Source organism: Pygocentrus nattereri, chromosome 21 (assembly GCF_015220715.1).
Source record: "Pygocentrus nattereri isolate fPygNat1 chromosome 21, fPygNat1.pri, whole genome shotgun sequence".
In the NCBI taxonomy this organism is placed as follows: domain Eukaryota; kingdom Metazoa; phylum Chordata; class Actinopteri; order Characiformes; family Serrasalmidae; genus Pygocentrus; species Pygocentrus nattereri.
Genome location: NC_051231.1, coordinates 29,443,937 through 29,466,548, shown reverse-complemented (window position 1 = coordinate 29,466,548; position 22,612 = coordinate 29,443,937). Strand labels below are relative to the sequence as shown.

The following is a 22,612-nucleotide window of genomic DNA, read 5'->3' as shown; positions in this document are numbered from 1 at the left end:
TTAGCGCAGTGACAGTGCTGTGTGTGTGTGTGTGTGTGTGTCTTTTTGTGTGTGTGTGTGTGTGTGTGTGTGTGTGTGTGTGTGTGTGTGTGTGTGTGTGTGTGTTTGAGGCAGATCCTGCTGTTTTTTCTCTGGGTCGGTGTCAGGCTGAAGCAGCAGCATCGTTACTCATAAAGACAGCATTAATATCTGCAGAGCACGAGATGAGCCGCATATAGACCACAGAGTGGGACAGGACAAAGCACATGCACACCAACTGGCCACTGTCCCATACTGACCTCCCAGCTCTACGAGCAATACTCTTAAACATGTGTAATAATAATAGGTCTCATACATATTCTATAATATAATTATCTATATGCCACATAACATGTACTGTGTGTGTTTTAAAAATGCAATACAGTGCTGTATAGAAGTCAGAGACCACCCTTCATTTTTCTATTTCAAAACAGACTGTAAGTGCAAATGATGTATTTCTGAGGGGAAAAAAACTGGAGATTTCAAGACTGGAGTTTAAATAATGGTTCAAAAATAATAATCAAATGGGACTAACAGCCATTAATCTGTCCTCCCTCTCAGATAAACAGGGCTTAAAGCTTTCCTCTCTGAGAGAGAGGAGAAAACCAAGCTGCTTCAGATCTGAAAACATCCACAGGTGTTTCTGTCCATCCTTACATTGTGAGAAGACTACTCAGCTCTATGGGTCTGAAAGGGCGTGTAGCTGTTGAGAGGCCCTTACCGACAACAGAAGACTGACAAAAAAAATGAAGAGGAAAATCAAGCAAAGAAGCTGCTGGTGTTCCCAGAACAGTGGCCCCTGACCACTCCAGAGCGCAGATCTCAGCATCACTGAATGTGTTTGGATTACTTGGATGGTGAGGAACAAACTTATAAGACTTAACTTTAAAGGTGTAGAAAAATATCCCTGCAGATTCCTTTAAAAAACTGAAAGCGAATGTGCTGGAAATAAAAGCATGTTCTTGACACTGAATATTAAATATCTTGTACTTAATGTCCATTTTGATAGATTAAGTGACCTGTATTAGTCCCACAATGGGGAAATTTCACATCTGCATTTAACCCACCTGTGAAGCGAAACACCACATACACACTAGTGAACACACTTGTCCGGAGTGGTGGGCAGCTCTGTCTGCAGTGCCCATAGAGCAGTTGGGGGTTAGGTGCCCTGCTCAGTCATGTAGTGTCAGCTCTGGGGATCAAACTGGCGACCTTGCGGTCACAAGGCTGGTTCCCTAACCTCCAGCCCATGACTGCCCCCAGGAAATAACTCATACTGCAGTATGAGTACCTACGTGTACGCCTGTGTTTTTCATACACTCCCTCTCCACACATAAATATGCATACACACACTCACACACACTCACACACACGCCCACACATACCCAATATTTACTCTCATATATATGATGAATGATAGTCTAATGTGTGTTTACTCCACCAGCAACAGCACAAAGCCCCAGCCTTTAAGACTGCCTTCTTTACTTCATTTTATGGGGGCCTGGCTACAGGTTAGGGCGGGTAGCTTGCAAGCATTAGGCCCCAGCACTTCACTGCAGCTAAATCCTTCCAAAATGACTCCTTATTAAAATAATCATATGGAAACCTTTCTGAATTTTTAATACAAAGCAGGATTATTTACGTCACATTTAACTGGCTAATATTAGTCAGTTATCCTTTATCCACTGTACTGGATGAGGTTGAAATTGGCTTTTTATTCACCAGCTTCTTATTTGAATTTTCCATTCTACCTTAAATGACGCAGCACAGAAAATTTGAAAAAGAAGCCGCCTTTAGCCTCATGTAGACCACTGTAGTTGCGTCGACATTTTGTGGCCATGCTCTTAAGCTCATATTAGGAACTCTGGGTCTAAGGTCCGTTTCTCTGCAGCCAGAATGAATAGGGTTTCCCGAAAAATCGCCTCAGTCGCACTCTGCGGTAAATAAAAAGTGGTTGGTATGGTGTAGTGGATAACACCCCTGCTTTGTATGCTATAGACTGGGGTCCAACCCCCACCTGGGTAAGCACCCTACACTACACCAATAAGAGTCCTTGGGCAAGACTCCTAACACTACGTTCGCCTACCTGTGTAAACATCATCAAATTGTAAGTCGCTCTAGATAAGAGTGTCTGCCTAAATGCCATAAATGTAAAATAAAAATGTTCATCTAATACATTTTGTCCTGTGAACATTTTTCTCTTGAATATCACTGGATCTTCTGAGCTATAAGGTTGTTAAAGAGTAGAAATGTGAATATATTTGATATTCTACATAATCCAGAGAAACATTGTACACAGAACGAAACATATGCGGGTAAATGGTAATGAATCTACCTCCATGCAGGTGTTGTTTAGAGTGAATCGTGGAAGATCATGGCATTCATGCCAGTTTTTCAAAAGACCGAAATCAGTTTTCTTTACAACTTCAACTACATTTACTAGTTAGGTAAATAGCCTGCAGCAGCTGACGCAGGTCAGCTTAGCTAAGTTCTCACCATCAGGAGAAACTGGAGAAAGCTAATGCTGTGTTAACATGTGAAAACACGCATCTGTATGTCCTTACATGCCTTTTTGTGCCAGCGATGGTGGTATGCAGCTATGGTGATATTATCCCTCGAAAACTTGTGATGACATAGGAAGAGCTTTAAGTTAAGTGATGCTTTATTAATTTATTAACTTTATTAATCCCACAAATGGGGAAATTCCACCTCCGCATTTAACCCATCTGTGAAGTTAAAGACCACATACACACTAGTGAACACACACACTAGGGGGCAGTAAGCACACTTGCCCGGAGTATTGGGCAGCCCTATCCATGGCTCCCGGGGAGCAGTTGGGGGGTTAGGTGTCTTGCTCACGGACACCTCAGTCATGTGCCGTCAGCCCTGGGGATTGAACTGGCAACCTATCGGTCATAGGGCCAGTTCCCTAACCTCCAGCCCATGACTGCCCCAAATTAAGAGTCCCTTTATTAGTCCCACAACAAGGAAATTTCACCTCTGCATTTAACCCATCTGTGACGTGAAACACCACATACACACTAGTGAACACACACACTACGGAGCGGTGATCTGCAGCGCCCACGGAGCAGTTGGGGGTTAGGTGTCTTGCTCAAGGACACCTCAGTCATGTGCTGCCAGCCCTGGGGATCGAACCGGTCACCTTCCGGTCACAAGGCTGGTTCCCTAACCTCAAGCCCAAAAGACTGCCTTTATCAGTCTCATGTATTTATTTAAGGTGGACATAAAGGCAAGAAGATGCAAAAAATCAGAACCTTTGCCCACTTTTGTTTGTTATAGTCTATTATTATAACTAAATATCTATTCAGTTGACCTGACTATAATCCTAACCTTAACCTCAACCCAAAACCTAAAACCACCCTCACCCTACACCTACTCCTAACCCCGGTCCAAATCTGCTTAGAATCAACAGATACCCTGTTAGCAATTTGAACATCTGTAGATAAACTATATGGGACTAAAGTGGACTATCCAAATAAAGTGAGAGCTAAAGTGTTACTGAACTTGGGGGTGACCTGATTTCCAAGTAGGAACGCCCAACCCTCCCAGGCTCCCCATAGCTACACTCCTGGCACACACACTCCTGCATGTCTAACACACTCTTATTTCTAATTTATCCATCTGTGCTTTAGTCTCTCCATCTCTCACTTCCTTACATCACTGATCCCTGGTCTGATCAATACAGCAGTGTCTGAAAGACCCTCTCTGTGGTAGAAAGATGCACAGGAGCATGAAGTGTGAACACCGCTTTATGCTTTAATACGCATCACATCAACACCCTGTTAGAGTGCAGATTGCTAAGGTCAAGACTGAAAGACCACCCGGGAGAGCAGGGCATGATGGGATACATGTAACAGGAATGTTAAACCAGCGCTTTTAGCGCTTGGACCATTAAATCTACAATGTAAAACACAGATATTAAGTGATTAAGATGAACTAATTAGGGTCACTTAATATGTGACTTAATAAAATCTCTTTACATTGTCTTACATTGAAAGAGTGCAATACTCTGTATTGTAGTTTATTGTATTGTATCTTATTGTTATTGTATTGCATTGAATGGCACAGAGTTCTGCGTTCAACTCTGGTTCTTTTTCTCTTGGTGTCTGCAGTGACATATTTGCTTCTAGCAGTATCTGAGCTCAGGACTGTCTTTCTCTCTAAGCTACTGGTAACTAGCAAAGATACTTTCTCTAGATTGACAAAGCACTTCTTGTAAGTCGCTCTGGATAAGAGCGTCTGCTAAATGCTGTAAATGTAAATGTAAATGTAATGAAAGCTACGAGTGTTCTTACCTTCTCCTGTAAAGTTCATATTTTGGAGATGTGTTTTTCACTGGACAGCGACGATTTACATTCAGCCAGTATGGCAAATCAATAAGCAACAACTGTAGATGAGCCTTAAGCTCATGAAGGGTTAGGCAATGAGCTGATGAGTTGAGTCAGGGCTGTGTAAGTGGGAAACGCACTAAAATATGTAGTGCAGAGGGGCTCCAGCAGTGGAACTGGAAAGCACTGCTTTAGATTTACTGATAACAGTTTTAATCAGCTACTGGGTCATTTTTAAGTGTATCGATTTAAAAAAGGAGCCTCCATTAGTATTCAGGTGGTGCAAAAGTGCAGCAGTCTTCAGTACAGCCTTATGAAACAAGCGGGCCTGGAGCAGAGAGAGCGTTCACGGTGCGATCGTTTCATATTCAGTCAGCGCACAAACACGCACACACACACACACACACACACACAGAGGAAATCAAGAGCACGACTGAATTACCGCTTTGTCTAGCGCTGGCTTCAAAGTTCAACAGAATCTTTATGTGTGTCGCTTTCTTTGATTTTTCCCAACCCTGAGGCTTTCCGCCCCTTTCACTGCACTCTGTTCCTCAGCCCCAGTGTTTCTTAGATATATAAACATTTGTTGCTTTGTTTGTTTGCTCTCTTAGCTCGGAAAAGAGCAGCACTTTCATTGGAGAGGTCACACTAGCCCATTGGCATTTGCATGAAATTTGAATAAACAGTGCGAAATGGCATCAAGGTGACAGCCAGAGTGAAGCGGCACGAACGGCACACCTGCACCATTGCTTTACTTCTGCATCAGCAACTTTACTGCACACTTAAGGGTTTTATGTGACAGGAAAAGACTGGCTTTCTGTATAAATATATCTCGGCTAAAACATGTCAGCTGTTAAGTGCCACTTGAAAACGACAGCCGAGTAAATAAACCCAACAGGGAGATTATTAAGGCGCTGAGTTTAAAAGGTGTTGGTATGAGCTTCACTGGCTAAAGGGTTTGTCTGCTTGCCAAAACACTCATAGATGTCGCTAAAATCATGTTGCACTGGATGTAAGTTCTGATGACCATTTTAGGTTAGAATTCATAATTGCATTGGCCCTAAGTGAAGCAATCAGGATGCCGAACGGTATTATAAGGAACACATAGTGGGAGTTCATTAAGGTCTTGTTCCTTGTTTAGTAGCCCAAATTAGAGCCCAAATTAGCCCAAATTAGACACTTTTAGTTTTTCTAGAAACTATTAATAACTGCAGAAATATTTGGAATTACACACAATGAAGACTTTTCTAAGATATCGTTATGCAAATTGTTGAGAGTGAATTTCCACCTAAATTCACATCTTATTATTGTATTGTGGCAGGAGTTGATTCATATCAGTTCTAGATAGTTCTAGATAGTGTCAAGTTTACTGGCCTATCTGGGTTTACGACTTTACAGCTAATAGAGTTTAATACATCACAAATACATCAAAATGTGTTCCACATTGTATAGTGCAGTGCTAATGTGTGTTGCGCTGGTACGCATAGATCAGACACCTCAGTGTCACTGCTGGACTGAGAACAGTCCACCAACCAAAAATATCCAGCCAACAGCGTCCTGTGGGCAGCGTCCTGTGACCACTGATGAAGGACTAGAGGATGACCAACACAAACTGCAGCAGCAGATGAGCTGTTGTCTCTGACTTTACATCTACAAAATGGCCCGACAAGGTAGGAGTGTCTAATAGAGTGGACAGTGAGTGGACACAGTGTTTAAAAACTCCAGCTGCACTGCTGTGTCTGATCCACTCATACCAGCACAACACACACTAACACACCACCACCACGTCAGTGTTACTGCAGTGCTGAGAGTGTCCCATCACACAAATAATACCTGCTCTGTGAGGGTCCATGGGGGTCCTGACCACCGAAGAACAGGGCAATAAAGTATGCAGAGAAACAGATGGACTACAGTCTGTAACTCTAGAACTACATAGTGCTCCTATATGGTCAGTGGAGCTGATAAAATGTGTAGAAACGAGGAGGTGATTTAATGTTATGGCTGATCAATACATACTATATACTGCATACTAGATATACTACATACATACTACATGCTAAGTTCAGCGTTTAGTGTACAATTGGGACACAGCAGAGCCCTTAATTGACTGAATGTGATGCCAACGTTCTTACCGTCCACGCAGGAGGGCTTGTTGCGTGTCGTTCCGGCCACTTTCCCTGGCAGACATGAGCACTTCACCGTCTGAGAGCGTTCCTCAATCCGGTTCTTGTTGCAGCACCGATGAGCTGCGATCACCTCACACGTTCCACCCTCTGTGGAAACACACATGGAAAGATCAGGGACACGCCCTCAGTGACATGTGACCTGTATATCACGCACACATACGGTCCTTTGCAAAAGTTTGGGCGCCTGGTCAAATGATATGTTTTGTTGACTTTCTGACACAGTTCTGGACATTTCAGTGAAATTTTAATTAGTTTTTATTTGCTGATTTTTATTAAATTGGAAAAGAACAAAACAAAACAAGTTCTGTGCAAAATGTATGGCATAGTTTATATTTCATGGGCTTTTTTCCCACAGTGTTAAACTCAGCATATAAATTGAAATTATACACTAAGATTTGCAGAAAAGTCTCATATTATTTTGTGTTTTTCAGTTTAACACAGAAAAACCTACAAAAACGTGTGTTCAAACTTTTTCATGTGACTGTACACATCAGTGAACTGTCAGAAATGAGCAACTGTAGAAGTTTGCATAGGCCACATATCAGTATCGCTGCTGTTGAAACAAAACCTCATTTCTCCATTTTTGTCATTTTTCAGTTTGTGAAACAATTTGAAAGGACCCATTGTTCTTTACATTGTGTGTAAATTTTATGATGACTGGACCAACTAAAATGACCCAAAATGACTTGCCAAAAAGTCTGGCTCCATTGACCTACATTAAAAATAGAGTAGGTTTTTTCCTTCTCCCGTAAAGTTCTCATTTTGGAGAGGCGAGATTTTGTTCAGTGATGGGTGACACTGGATTAATCCCTTAACATCCCAGACGTATTACACAATAAGGCTTAGTATTCAGTATCTAGGGACTTTCTAAGGTTAGAGTATTGTGTAATAAAAGGCGTTCAAAAAAAGAGTTGTACATGTTTTCATGGCCTATTAACATTAACAGCCATTCAAGCCAAATGTGGACCTGCATGTTATCAACCCTTTGAAGAACCTTTATCACCATTGACAGCAAATATATGATGCACTTAACAGAGCTTATTTTCCCTCATTGCTTGTTGAGACACATGTAGAAACTGTGTTGAAAGTCCAGATTCTAAACTTCCAATTCATACCACACTGGTGTTTGTGAGAAGAAGAGGACCCCCTTTATAGCTGACAGCCTCCTACCCTATTATCCTTATATATATATATATATATATATATATATATATATATATATACACACACACAGCAATCCAATGTTCAACAAGGTATTAAGTCAAATTGTGCAGAAATATGTTTTCATTTAGAAAATCAACAAAATGTAATGTGACCAGAGTTGCTCACAACTGTTCATATTCACAGGACTAAACAGGTGAAGGTTATAGTCTTGCTAGGTCAAGGATTAACACATTTGGAGTGTTCCATGTCCTGATGAATACACTTGTTAATAGATCATAGTACATTTCATTTGCCCATGATCTTATGATGGCTATCTTCATGGTCATTACTCTACCATCACTCTGATGAACTGGTGCTATATTATCAGGTTTTATTCAGCTAATTCAGTGCTGATGGGCTGCTTGGGGCCACAATATTGTTGGACTAGGCTAGGTTTAGGACTCAAAACTTGGTGCTGCAGGTCAGGTCAGGCTCAGACAGAACATTCTTTGGCTATTTTGAGTTCAATTTTTAAGCCCAGTTAAAGCTTTTGTTGCTACCTTCCAACTGTCCACTTTTCATATAGTGTAATGGCTCCTAAATTATAGAACACATTTCTTTTATCTCTCTGACTCAGCTCGTCCATGTCGTCATTCTGGTCCAGTCTGTTTGCTTCCGCCTATACTCTCAGGAATATCTTTGATTACGTTTACTTTATTTTTCAATTTCTTTGTTCTCTGTCATGTTTCTATTATGAGTGTGTTCACTGGGTTGCTTTGGATTTTGTTGTTTGGTGAGTTCCTGTTTCTGTTATGATTATTCTTGTTTTTTTGACAGTAGGACAGAAAAATGACAAGTGCAGCCTGAAAACTCCTGAAACTGTAATTCAGTTTGTAACAAACTCTGTAATAATTATTTAATTACATATGCTTTGGGAAGGAAAATAACTGTTTAATTTTTTCATGCTTTGAAAGCAAATAAAAAAAGGCAGAAGTGCAGAAACAAACGTCTTGAAAAAGTACTTCAACATGGAATAAGGGACCATGATGTTTGCAGATGACATTGTAATCTGTGGTGAGAGTAGAGAGCAGGTGGAAGAGATTCTGGAGAGGTGGAGGTTTGCACTGGAGAGGTGAGGAATGAAGGTCAGTAGAGACAAGACGGAATGCATGTGTGTGAATGAGAGGGAGGCAGGTGGAAAGGTGAAGATGGAAAGAGTAGAGGTCGTAGAGGTGGATGACTTCAAATATCTTGGGTCAACCATGCAGAGCAATGGACAGTGTAGAAAAGAGGTGAAGAAGAGGGTGCAGGCAGGATGGAGTGGGTGGAGACGGGTGTCAGGGCTGATGTGTGACAGAAGGATAGCAGCAAGAGTGAAAGGGAAGGTTTACAAGACAGTAGTGCGTCCTGCTATGATGTATGGTTTGGAGACTGTGGCTCTGTCTAAAAGACAGGAGGCTGAGCTGGAGGTGGCGGAGATGAAGATGCTGAGATTTTCGTTGGGAGTGACAAGGATGGACAAGATTAGAAATGAGCAGATCAGAGGGACAGTGAAGGTGGAGCAGTTTGGAGATAAAGCCAGAGAGGCCAGGTTGAGATGGTTTGGACATGTGTTGAGGAGGAATAGTGGATATAATGGTCAAAGAATGTTGGAGATGGAGCTGCCGGGTAGAAGGAGAAGAGGTAGACCTCAGAGAAGGTTTATGGATGTAGTGAAGGTGGACATGGAGATGGTTGGTGTGAAAGTAGAGGAGGCAGTGGATGAAGATATATATAAGTAATTACTCTATAACAGTCCAGCAAAAGAACAACAGCAACTCTACAGATCCCAATACTTCAGGTAGGCAATATTTATGAGACATACATTTGAGAAACAATCATGAGAAAAATATGTATATGAGTGACATGTGCACAAATCAAAGGTACTCAAAAATGCACAAAATGTCAGTGACCTGACTGTATAGCAACAACTCATACTGAGAAAAAGATATGCACATATCCATGACTCGCATCTGGCACCCAGGCGTTCCAATGACATGCTTCAGAAACACGCATGAATATTTTAGTGACATATTTTGCAAAAGAACAGAACAGACAAAAGGCGAATGATACGCCCGAGAAGGCAGAGACAAAACACAAGTACTCATACATCCAGAAACAGTAACATCCACTAACATGTCCTGAGTTCACTCCCATATTAGTGCTTTTCACCAACACACTAACCTGCCCCAGTTGTGATTTGTGCTGGTAATGTATAGGACGTATAGGAAAATGTGTTTAATGCTGTGTTATATGCCATTATATTCGGGATTGTCTGTTCTTCCTATTTTTGTCTGTCCCTACACGCTCAGATCTGTCACAACTGTCACTTGTCATGTGTAGGAAGGGCCTAGTCATCTTTTGAGACAAGTACTCAATAAAAATACGACCCAAAGAAGAATCAACTTAAAGCTGCACTATGTAGGTTTTGGGGATTTGGAGACCTCTCTGGTGGAAATGTGTAATTTCATGCAACAAATGGAGGAATCTCAAGATTGTTGGTGCACTGAAGGAGAATTCAAAGAGAATTCAGTCAAAACTTGCTAAAGTATGTGTCTGTTCTGAGGAAGTCATAATCATTTTCGTAATCATAATCATTTAGAGTGGTTTAAAACTGACACTTCTTAACACTTGGCAATGTAAACCAAGGGTTCATGATGCAAATCCAGCCATATTATTTTGCCAAACCAGTTCATCTAGATGTATCTTCTAAGCTTTTATATGTAATGATGATAGTAAAATACTGGTAAATCTGAAGAAGTAAGATGTCTTTGGTTCCTATTTTTATTACATTTCTGAACACATTTTAAGTTAAAATGATCTAAAACTATGTTTTAGGCATCAGGCAATGTACTTGGAATAATTTTATGTAATCACTTTCTGGGAGGAGGCTTTTAGAGGCATTAAACTCTTCAGATGTCTGGTTCCTATCAAAACCACTGTGAACAATTCTGACTCTGTAAGTTTCTCTAGAGCACAGCGTTCTCACAATGTTTGTTTCTTATTGAATGAATCCTACAGAATTTTCAAAACATTGGTGGAATTTCCATTCAGTCCTCTACTGCATGCATTATGAGAGCAATAAAAAAATAAATCAATTCAGTTTTCTTGCTTTAAGTGGTCCATGACTTATATTTTTGGTGTATGTTGCCTTGACGGAAGATGTTGCCTAACAATGGGAAGAAATCATATAGAGCTGTACTCCCTGAAGTGGTGAGACCTGGCTTGTGACTGACTAAATCCATTCCACTGTTGTGCATTGTTGCTTCTAGGCAACAAACATATATCTGCATATTCTCAACAAAAAAAATTGATACTGAGTGTTAAAAAAGAGTTTTTTTACTGACGTATTCAAAATTCCTTTACTGTTAACTTTAACCGTTGACATAAAATATGTACAATGTTATTGTAAATTGAGAAAAATGAGTTTGTTGCCCTGAGGCAACATCATTCACATAGGGGGTGAATATAGTAGACGTTTTCGATTGCGACACATACATTCACCATGCTTCATGGCACTGAAATCACAGAAAGCCCTGGGGAGGCTGCAGCACTGTTTCTGATTGGGCCTTTTAATAAGCATGGCGGAAACTGGAGCATTCCCAGTGCGAACGCATCTGTGTCTCAATCAGATTAACGTCTGTGCTGTTGTAACCTGTTAGTGTAGCATTAGTTTAAATGTCCCTTATAAAAAAGACTCTAAAGAGGAAATTACAGACTCTCTCACGCTCTCCCTACACTCAGACACTCCATGTAATTACTATGTATTCTTCTCTTCTGTGCATTGCAAATTGCCCTTGAAGGATGCTGATTATCTTATCTAAACACAGGCTGCTCTCTAGATTGGGGCGATGATGAAGGGAAGAAAAGGAGGGAAGCAGGCTTGAAGAAGAGATGAAGAGGACAGTATGTTGCTGGAATGAATGGCTAAGTGAGTTTACCATATACACCTACACACACACACACACACACACACACAGTGTACAGGACATGTGTGGCTGCAGGACACACACTGCGGCAGAAAGGACCCCATTGTGACAAAAAGAAGTGAAAAAAAATAGAGAGGGCAAAAAAAAAAAGTCACCAGCTGAAATAACAATGAAAGAGCCTGGAGGGAAGTAAAGAAAGGAGAGCTAAATAGATGAGAAGAATAAAAAGAGAGATAGATGTAGAGGCAAAAAGGAAAGATGGATGAGAAGTATAGAAAGAAGTGATGGAAAAGAATAGAAAAAAGGAATAGAAAACAGCAGAGCATGAAAGGAGAAAGGAGAAAAGAGAAGAAAAGAAGAGAAAAAAGAGGAGAAGAAAAGAAATGCAGAAAACCGAGAAGAGAAGAAAAGAGGAGACAAAAAAGGAAAACAAAAGAGTAGCAGAGAAGGGAAGAGAAAGAAGAAAAAAAGGAAGAGAAAGAAGAAAAATAAGAGGAAAAGAGAAGAGAGGAGAAGAGAGAACAAGAAAATAGAACAGCGCAGTAGAGATTGGAAAAGAAAACAACCATGAGTAGAGAAGAAAGGAAAAAAGAAGAAGAGATAAAAGAAAAGAAGGGTAGGGAAGCGATGAGACAAGACATAGAGAATAGAAGAAGTAGGGAATATGGTGGAGAAAAAGAGAAGAAAAGAGAAGTACAGAATAGGGTGGAGAAGAAGAGAAGAGAAGAGAAGAGAAGAGAAGAGAAGAGAAGAGAAGAGAAGAGAAGAGAGGTTAAAGGTGAAGAGGACAGTGGAGGAGAGCGCTTGTGTCCAGCTCTGGTGACTAATGACAGTGCCTGTGGTAGTGCCCCTTTCACACAATTATAAAGTGCTAGGCTAATCCAGCCTGTGAGACGGCCGCAGAGAGGCCCTCCATCAGCCGGCCGCCTGCACCGTCGCCCGCGGAAACACACTTTATCTTCACCAGACACACGTCCAGCCGCCAGCCACCTAGCCCACATTTACATCAGCGCAGGAGGGAGCAGGGCCTGCTGTTCGGCACGTCGTGAGGGCAGGAGGAGACGGAGAAAGTTTCTTCCTTTAACTCAAGATCAGTCCTGCGCTGACCTCTGTCTTTCTACCAAATGTGTCAGGGACTGAAAATGGACAGACCCTCTAGTCGACAAGGGTCTGTTTAAATCAGTGAGAGGGAGGGCGCTTATTGCTGCAGTGATTTATTGCCAAGATTTTCAGTCATTGTAGACATTGACATGAAAGTCAGCATAGTAACTAAAAGAAAAAGTGCTCTATTTTGTTGACATATGTGGTCATTATGTCAGATTACAGTGCAATACACTATAGTAAGGGTAGGGGGTGATATGCTCCTGCTCTGTTGTAGAACCAAAAGCTCTGGTGGGGCAGTTTGAGAGGAAACAATGTGAATAGTTGATAGATTGCTTGAATATAGAAACAATCATTGGTCGATGAGTCATAATTGAACATATGCAAACCACTAGTGGTCAAATACCACTATACGGTGGTTAGATAGTGTAGTGGGTAGTATATCTGCCTTCTACGCTGTAGACTGGTGTTCAATCCCCCACCAGGGTCAGCACCCTACACTATACTGATAAGAGTCCTTGGGCAAGACTCCTAACACCATCTTGGCCTACCTGTGTAAAATGATCAACTTGTAAGTCGCTCTGGATAAGAGTTTGCCAGCATTACCAAGCACTGATATGATGTCACTTTCTAGTAATAGGCTGTTCAGGGTTGCCTTCCTTCTCTATTTAGATACTGATGATAAAAATATAGCATCATGCTAACTCCTTTTGCCCAAAGTAATAGTAAAGTTACAGGCCTATAACCGTTTGGCCTTCAATTCAGATCGATTTTGCCGCCTGAGAATAGCAACACTGTCCTGTTGTCTTTGTAATGTGGCAAATTTAACCTTTAAAGAAGCTTTTAATTTGGATGCCAACTTCAGCCTCTATGAAAATATGTTATTCAAAGCGTTAATTTTGATCTCTGACAGAAGAAGATTTACATGATTTATTACACTGTAAAAAGTTGCTCATCAGATCTACCTAAAAAAATGACTTCATGTGGTAACAAGTAAATGAACCAGTTTAATTTAACCTAAATAAATATTTTGAATGAACAATTCTTTCAATCAACATAGTTTTTTTTTAAGTTGAATAAACGTATTTCAATTGCTTGTTAAAACATAAAGTAAGTAGGTAGGTAGGTAGATCTGATGAGCCACTTTTTACAGTGTATGTAAAGTTGTAATGTAATATATACTCTTTATATGTAGTATATTGTTCACATAGCTGTCCAAGAGGATTATTGGAATTCCACATCCAACTTTACGTCGTAAAACACTTCAAATGTTGATTCTTCTTTGTTAAGCTTTTGGCAGCATGTTTTTTTTTTCCCCTATAGAATTTGAATTGAATTATCTGCCACTGGAAACCCGTTGCCCTAAAAGCGATGAGCATTGGTGGATGAACCAGCAAGTTTGAGTTCAGAGTATTTAAACACTGCATTTTAGAATAATGAAAAAAATCGTGTTAGATTAACATCAACACATGTTTATGGAACTTGTATTTGAGTTCAAGATTTTGAGTTAATCAAACCTAAATTCCCAGTTTATTTATACATGTGAGTCGAAAGGTAAAAAACTTTTTTCCTAATTTAGTGACATTGACCACTGACTAAGGGTTAACCCTTAGTGTGGATGTGGTCATCTGCCAACACAGGCCCCCATTTGGCAGCAAGGAGAATGATAACTTGCACTTTTAGCCAACAACATCAAAGCCAGGCAGCTGAATGAAACATCCTCACCGTCTAAAGAAAAAAATGACATCTCCATATTTTGTGATTTTTAGTTTTTAAATCATTTGAACAAGGCAGCTGTCCTTCACAATGTGTGAAAATGTCATGATGAACGGACCAATAGAAATGCTCCAAATTGATTCCAATGCTTGGAATCAAATCTCTTTCTATTATATTGCATTGGATGTAAAGAGTGTTTTTGCCTTTAACTGAGTAAAGGTGACCTGAGTAGAATTAAAAGATGTTAATGGTGAGTGAAACAATTAAAAAGAAAAAACCCAATATGCAAATAGATGGTGCCAGGAGCCAATGGGAAAGAAGTTTTACCCAACAAGGTCATATTACCAACAAAAACGTGACTGTATTTCACTTAAACAACACAGTTGACTGAGGTTCACTCAGTTAGACATGCTTTAATGATAGAAAAGTGGCTCAAAAACACAGCAGGAAAGTTTCAGTTTTTAAATGTGGTTGTTTCAAAATGGCCATGGCAACAGACTAAAGTAAACTGCAATACATTCAACTCAATAATGCCACCCGAGTGCATAAAATCATCAAAAGGTTCCCTTAACTTGGAATAGTTGAGTAATTTGTGGGATATATTCACTTTTAAACACAACAGAATTAACTTAAGATCAAACAAAATGCGGGATTACAGTGTAGCGCAGGTTGTTAACCAGACTGTGTTTTCTTTGAAGGAGATGGGCGGGGTTATGTGGTGTAGGGGAGGGGCTTATCAACTTCAGTGTGAATCTAAACAAGTTGCAGTTTTCCAAACTTGGTTTCTCAGGATAATAAACTTGTGCTGAAGCCTTTGCTTTTCATCACATCCTGCATATTTTCCAGGTTATTTGTACTAGAAATAAAACAAATAAATCGATAAATGCACAATTAAATGCAGCCCTAGTTTGTACATGCATGCTCAGGATTATTTGAGGGCAGGAGAAGACCAAAAAATGAGAGATGCTTTGTGATCTTCTCTCAAAAAAAGCATCATGTTGAGATAATCTTAGCTAGTAAGGAAAGTGATGCTACATGCTAAGCTGATCACGCTAAGCTGACCGCTGTGCTTTGTCTCTCTTCTTTTTGGAAAGTCACTCCATAATCCAAGCGACTTCTATCCCCCTTAGAACCGCGCAAGTGCGAGAGATGGCATGCCAGATCTGTAAGGCCTCCGAAACTGATGGATAATTTCTGCTTTTTTGAGCTAAATCACTGTAAAATCTGCCCCGTCTCCAGGCGCAATCACGGTTCGTTCATTTAGCCCCACGCCTCTGGAAAGACTTATCCCCTCTCGTTCTCGTCTCTGCCTGAAAAGTCCACCCCTCGAGATTAAACTACAAATGTTGGTTGCCTTGTTCGACGGCTCGCTCACTATGTATTACTGTCACTTTTTTGAAAAGCTTGCCCAGTGGACACGGCAAACCAAGAGCTGGAACCTCGAGCACTTCAGATATATTTAACCTCACCTAACCCCTAAAGGCAAGAACTGATACAGTATAAACACGACATCAGCCATACAACATTTAAGAATGTTTTTTGTCCGTTCCCCTGGAAAAGTGACCATTGCGGAGATACGAATTATTGCTCTTAACCCCTTTACACAGTAAAATTCAATTCCTGCCTGTATTACTTGACCCTCAGTATCATGCATCTTTTTCTCAATAACAATATGCAAGTCAACGTCTATAAATAAGCTTTTTATTGTGCTTAAAGGCTATTTTAAATGCTGCAGGCTACAGCTATTGTCATGATTGGCCCCTCCCAGTCTTCCATGTGCATCTGTTTACATGTCCATGTGCTTCTTTGTTTGGTTTCCTCCAGGTTCTGCCCCCTTGTTTCTTGTCTCCGCCCTTGATTGGTCCCAGCTGTTTTCTACCCGTGTCTTGTGAACCCTCGTTATCCCCATTTGTGTTTGAGCCCTGTGTTTTCCCTAGTCTAGTGCTGGTCTTTGTATTGTTTGATTTGTTTGATGTTTGAGGTTTCTATTGTTTGGGGTTTGTATTATTCTGTGTTTGTTTCATTATGTCCATCCCTCCTGCTCTCCATGTTGGCTCTCTGACCATGGACCGTCTTGACCCTGATTATGGATTTGCCCTTAATAAATCTTGCTTTTCTCCGCATATGCGTCCGCCTCATCATCGCTCACCACCGTTACAGCTATTCTGTTCCCACGGCCTTCTTTGTGGGCAGGTGTGAATTGTTTTCACAGCAGGGGGTTCTCAGCCCTCCAGTTTCACCCCTCATTGCTTGTTAGCAGCTCAACACACAGTTCTACACTCTTAAAAGAATTGCTTTTTATAGCACCATAGCCCCTTCTGTTGCTACAATGTCGAGCTCCTAACAATAGAACATCAATTATAGATGCTATATAGAACCAGTTTTAATAAGATTCTGCATAGAACCATATACAAGATAATCCCCCTCAAACTGAAGAACCATTTCACCATGCAAAGGAGCATTTAAGCATGAAATGGAACTCATGGATCTAAATCTAACAATCCCTTGGATGGCCATCTCTTTTGGAATGGTCACTGAATGGCCCGCAGAAAAGTTTATTGATGGTAATTTTTTGATGTGTGGAAATGCAACAGGTTTGGTTGTTTGTTAAAATGGAAGAAAAAGTGGCCGGTAAGACTACAGGCTTTGCATTTTAGTGGCCAAAATGAAAAATATGGGATATATATGTGTTCTTAGGGCAGCAATGGTACCTGTGCTCTGCAAGCACTAAGTGTATGTGCTCTGCGTTTGAGGTCAGGGAAGCCGCTGTCTTCACACTTAACCACCAGCCGACTTCCCTGGCCCTCCACCATCTGTGCTGTGAGGAGTTAGAGCTCCAGAAGAGTGGGCAGCCTCACTGTGGCATTGCCGGGTGCCTCTGAGTGTCTCTGTTTGCTTTTAATGTTAATAAAGTTCAACAACACTATCTCCAGATCAGCAAGCATAGTAGGTGTAACTGGTGCAGCACACATGAGAAGAGAAATAGAATTGGTTAAGTTAAACATGTTCCCAAATCCAGATTACAGAAGCAAATCTTATTTTAGGTTAGGGCTGAATTTTGATAACACTGTATGTTAAGGTAAAAACATAAACCATTCAATCAAAATCACCACTATGTCTGTCACGCCAAGCAGCTGATCAGAGGCGTATGGCTGTTAGACGTAAACACTTTACTGAAATAACCGACATTATAGTCACATATAATTTCATATAAGCGTAGTTAAGACACCACTGTGATTAGTTTATTATTAAATATGAATAATACATATTAATAATAAATATGAGGGGATTTTAGGATGATACTATAATGCTTTTTTCCTATCTAAAGTGTAGATAAGATCATTAACTTTGGAAATGTTCTAACAAAAAGTGTCATGTTTACGAAATATAGGCTTTGAGGGTTGTATTATAACTCTATATAGCTAGTTATAGATATTTATGCAGTGTGGTCCAAGGACAACAAAATACCAGACCTTGACAGAAGGGGACTTTTGTTTGGTCTAGTTGAAAGTCTAGATTCACTGATAAATCATTTTACCTGCTTCAAGAAATAAGGCTAAAAAATAATCAGCATTATTTCTTATGAATTTCACTAGATAAAATGACTTAAAACATGTCTATGAATAAGTGAAATACCCTAATGCCACTCTTCAAACAGGCTCGAAATGAGAAATAGTACACATATTAGCTAGATTTAAGGCCATTTATGCTAATACGCTAGTATTATACTTGCACATACTATAATACTCGTCACATCTACCTATTGAGAAAGAACAAGCGCCTATTTTCAACAGTACAGCTAAAAAGTAAAAACTGTAGCCTAAAATAGGCTTAACATCACCACGGTGACTAAGAAGTCAGTTCACTATTTAGGGACTTGATCAAGTTACGATGCTTCTGTAATGCTCTTTCCCATCTGGAGTTCAGATAAGATCATTAACTTAATAGAAACTGTTGTGGTGACTAAACAGGCTTTTGGAGTAAGACGCTTCTGTAGTATGTAGCATGGACCACAAACTACATACACTACTCAGAAAAGGTTTGGAATATTTGGCTTTTGGGTGAAAATCATGGAAAACGTAAAAAGTTCACACTACAGTGATATTGTATCATGAAAGTAATGCATGTAAGCATGCAATGGTGAGTTCCTCATATCAAACAATTTATTGAAATAAAAGCCAACAACAGTGGTGGGCGTAACGTTACCCCAACAAAAAATCTCAATATCTTAATAACTGGTCATGCGCCCTTGAGCATCAATTACAGCTTGACAACGACGTCTCATGCTGTTAACAAGTCGACTCATTGTCTGCTGATGCATGGTATCCTACTCTTCTTGAAGGGTCGCCCTCAGGTCATTGAGGTTCTGGGGTACAGAGTTACGAGCCTCTACACGGCGACTCAGCTGATCCCATAGGTTTTCTATGGGATTCAGGTCTGGAGAAAGTGCAGGCTGCTCCATTTGAGGTACCCCAGTTTCCAGCAGCCGTTCCCTAATGATGTGACCTCGATGAGCTGGAGTATTGTCATCCATGAAGATGAAATGAGGCCTGTGTTGTTCATGCAGAGGCACAGTGACTGGATTAATGATGTTATTCAGTAGTATGGGCTGGTCACTGTACCATTCACAAAGTGTAGGGCAGTTCTGTATTGACTAGACTGGCCTGCCCACACTGTAACAGCACCACCACCACCACCTTGCTGTTATGCTCCTTTTTAGAGAACAGCAAGTTGTGGAAAAAGTACTGAAACATTGAACAGTTGGACATGTGCATTCAAATGTTTAGAGAAGTTAACATTACGTTCACCTGTAAAGATTAGAGTGTGTTTTAGGCTCATCCTGAAATTTCACCTGAAAGCCAAGTATCCCTGACTTTTTGTGAGCGGTGTATGATCTAAATGAACCGAAGATGAATAGAAAGGTATTGAATAACAGACCAAATGAAGAAGCAATGCCATTTGTCTCTAAGCTTGATGTGAGGTGTATCAATAAACTGAGTTCAGGATTGATTTGCATAGAGTTTTGTTTCATCTTTGTCCAGTAGTAGCCTAGGAAGTATTAGGTGGGACCTAAGTTGTAGGTCAAAGCTTTCCAGGTGACCACTCTATTATTTATTTCATTTCTAATCCAAACTGCCGAAGTACAAGCCACTCATTTTTTAGCATCAGGAGTAGAAAATATAAAGAGAAAATTACTAAACACTAATAGTACTTTTTCTTTTCCACTCTACTTTATCACAGCTGCTATTCTTTTCAGGAGGTTTGCTGTCAGATTTTTTTTAAGATATCTGATATTTTCCACACCTGCAAAGTTTAGTCTTACACTGTGTTCACATGTTTGCTGTAGATGGACACTGGCAAACCAGATGTTCCACTGTTTTCAACGGAAAATTCTGCCAACGTAAGCAACAGCGTTCCACAGACTTCAGCGGAATGATCCATCAAGAGTTCAGTGTTCCATAACTTCTGCAGTCGAACGCAGCGTTGAAGAAGCTGGATGTTGATTTTTTTGAGATCCACAGATGTCAAACAACTCGATGGGTTCGTCCAAATTCCAGATTTCAGCATTATACAACCAAGTAAAGGAGTCTAGAGTGCCCTCCTGCCTTTTTGACCATAAATAAACCATATATGTTGCTAAAGCTCTCCTCTGATAATCATTTTCACCAGCACTGTGGTCACCATACTGATGTTTGCATGGCCTCATGCTGCTATTGGCCGTGCAGCGCTATGATGTGAGGAATGATGTTTTTTTTTTACATTTACTTTTTTCTTCTCATAACCCAAGTAATCACACATTCAGTGATGTTGAGGACTGGACTCTGGGGTGGTCAGTCCTTTGTTCTGACAACACCATCAGCTTCTTTCCTTTTCTCAATGCTTCTTTGACTCTAAATTAAATAATTGAATGGTGGTCTCTCATCTTGGTACAGAGCCCAGCTAACGACATATAAATAAAAATAATTTGTGGCCACACCTTATTAAAAGGTGGAAACAAGATCCTAATGTATGGCAAAGACTTAGTAAGGTGTGGGAATAAGATAAAAAAAAAGTTGTGACCACAACCTAGTAAGGTGTGGGAACAAGATCATGTCTTACCAAGTCAAGGCCACACATTAGGATCTCATTCCCATGCCTTACTAAGTTGTGGCCATGACTTAATTTTCTTGTTCCCATGCCTTACTAAGTCATGGCCACACTTTAGGATCTCATTCCCATGCCTTTCTAAGTCATGGCCATGCATTAGGATCTCGTTTCCATGCCTTATTTAGTCATAGTCAAGCATTAGGATTTTGTTCAAATGCCTTACTAAGTTGTGGCCAAACATTAGGATCTCGTTGCCATGCCTAAGTTGTGGCCACACATTAGGATCTTGTTGCCATGCCTTATTATGAAAATTAGGATCTCTTTCCCATGTCTTACTAATTGTGGCCACATATTAGAATCACATTGCCATGCCTTACTAAGTCATGGCCACAACTTATTTATTTTGTTCCCATTCCTTACTAAATCATGGCCACACATTAGGATCTCATTCCCACGCCTTACTAAGTTTGTACTGATACAGGATGTCACCAGTGGGGCTCCCTATTCTTGCACAGTATTGTATCTGCTCCAGCCTTGCTGAAGACTGTTGATCAGACAGGTGGGTGACTGGGGAGAATGAGGATGACTAGATTGTTTAAACAGCCAATTAAAAGCGCAGAAATGAAGCAATAATGAGCTTTGAGGTGCTGACGTGGGGCAGGGTGATTCTGCTGTTTTTCCGGTTTTGTTTTTTAAATATAAAACACAAACACTTTAATATATCTATAAATAAAATAACAAAAAGTCTCACTTATCTAAGGCTCATTTACACGCCATTGCATATTCATCAGCCTAAACTGTCTCATATTCAATGCAGTGTGACTGCAAGCCTAGACAGCTTTCAGATTAAATTCTTACAGAGCATCGCAAAACAACGCTTTGGTGACTGTTCATTTGAGCGACGCATTCTCACCTCCAAGCTGCAGGTACAGGTAGTGTTATCATTGACAGCTGCGATGTCCTACAGGCTTCAGCCCGAGAGACAGTCAACTCTGAAGAAATAAAGTTCACTTCAGGACACCAACACTGTCACTGGGGTACGTCTTCAGCACCTTCAGTCTGGGAACATAATTGTATTATATTTCCTTCCAGTTATATTCTTTAAGTTGCATTGGCTCCATGCATGCCTCCAGGCTTGTCATTCTATTTTCCTATTTTAAAAAGTCAGGAATTTTAAGCATCAATGCACGAATAAAGTAGGTACAAATATGCCTCTTTCTTTTGGGAAAGTGGATGTACACTCTCAGGTAGGAAACTGTCCCTGGGGCAATTCCCGTCTTGCTACTGGGGTGGGACCCTCAAGGCTACATCTCAGTAACTTTAGTCAGGGATCATAACTGAACCACAGTCCATTGAAATTATATTTTCTAAGGTGTATTGACTCCATGCACCTTGTCTCATCTCCAAGCCTTTTATTTATTCTGTTATTCTTTTTTTTGTTTGTTTTTTTTATTTTTACCCGATTTTCTCCCCAATTTAGTCGTTTCCAATTCCACGCACTGCTTAGGACTCCCCCAATCGCACGATACTACCAATGCTAGGAGGGTGAAGGCCAGCACAGGCTTCTTCCAAGACCTGTGAAACCAGCCACCACTTCTTTTCAAACTGACGCTCAGACACCTGAGTTGACTAGCATTGTGTTGAGTGATGGGATGTAGAAGGGGGGCCATCCTACCCACCCAGAGACAGTGAAGCCACCTGTGCTCTCTTGGACTCCTGGCTACGGCTGTAGCATCACCAGGGATCGAACTCGCCATCTCCTGATGATGCTATAGGAGCTTAGACGGTTGTGCCACTCGGAAGCCACCATTCTGTTTTTAAAAATTAGGTTATGAAGAGGAACAAATATGTCATTTTCACCTGGAGAAACTTCTTTAAGGTTCACAGTTGGACCTGAAAACCATTATTGTACCATTGAGGGAACATTTACATTATTTGTGCCTTGATGAATGAAAAACGTACCTAAACAGCACCTTCATTTCCAAACTCATTTAATGTACACAAAAGGCCCTCAAGGATCATGTCGTACTTTTCAGGGTGTATT

The 22,612-nt window shown here is 40.5% G+C and overlaps 1 protein-coding gene across 6 annotated transcripts in view; it reads right to left on the bottom strand.

Annotated features, from left to right (window-relative positions):
- Nucleotides 1–22,612, bottom strand: part of tafa1 (TAFA chemokine like family member 1) — a 316,569-nt gene that overhangs the window by 55,244 nt on the left and 238,713 nt on the right. For all 6 annotated transcript variants that reach the window (XM_017711461.2, XM_017711454.2, XM_017711470.2 and 3 more), the window contains one exon: nucleotides 6,500–6,640. In XM_017711461.2, the coding sequence (XP_017566950.1) occupies nucleotides 6,500–6,640 (141 nt within the window). The remainder of the gene's footprint in view (nucleotides 1–6,499; nucleotides 6,641–22,612) is intronic.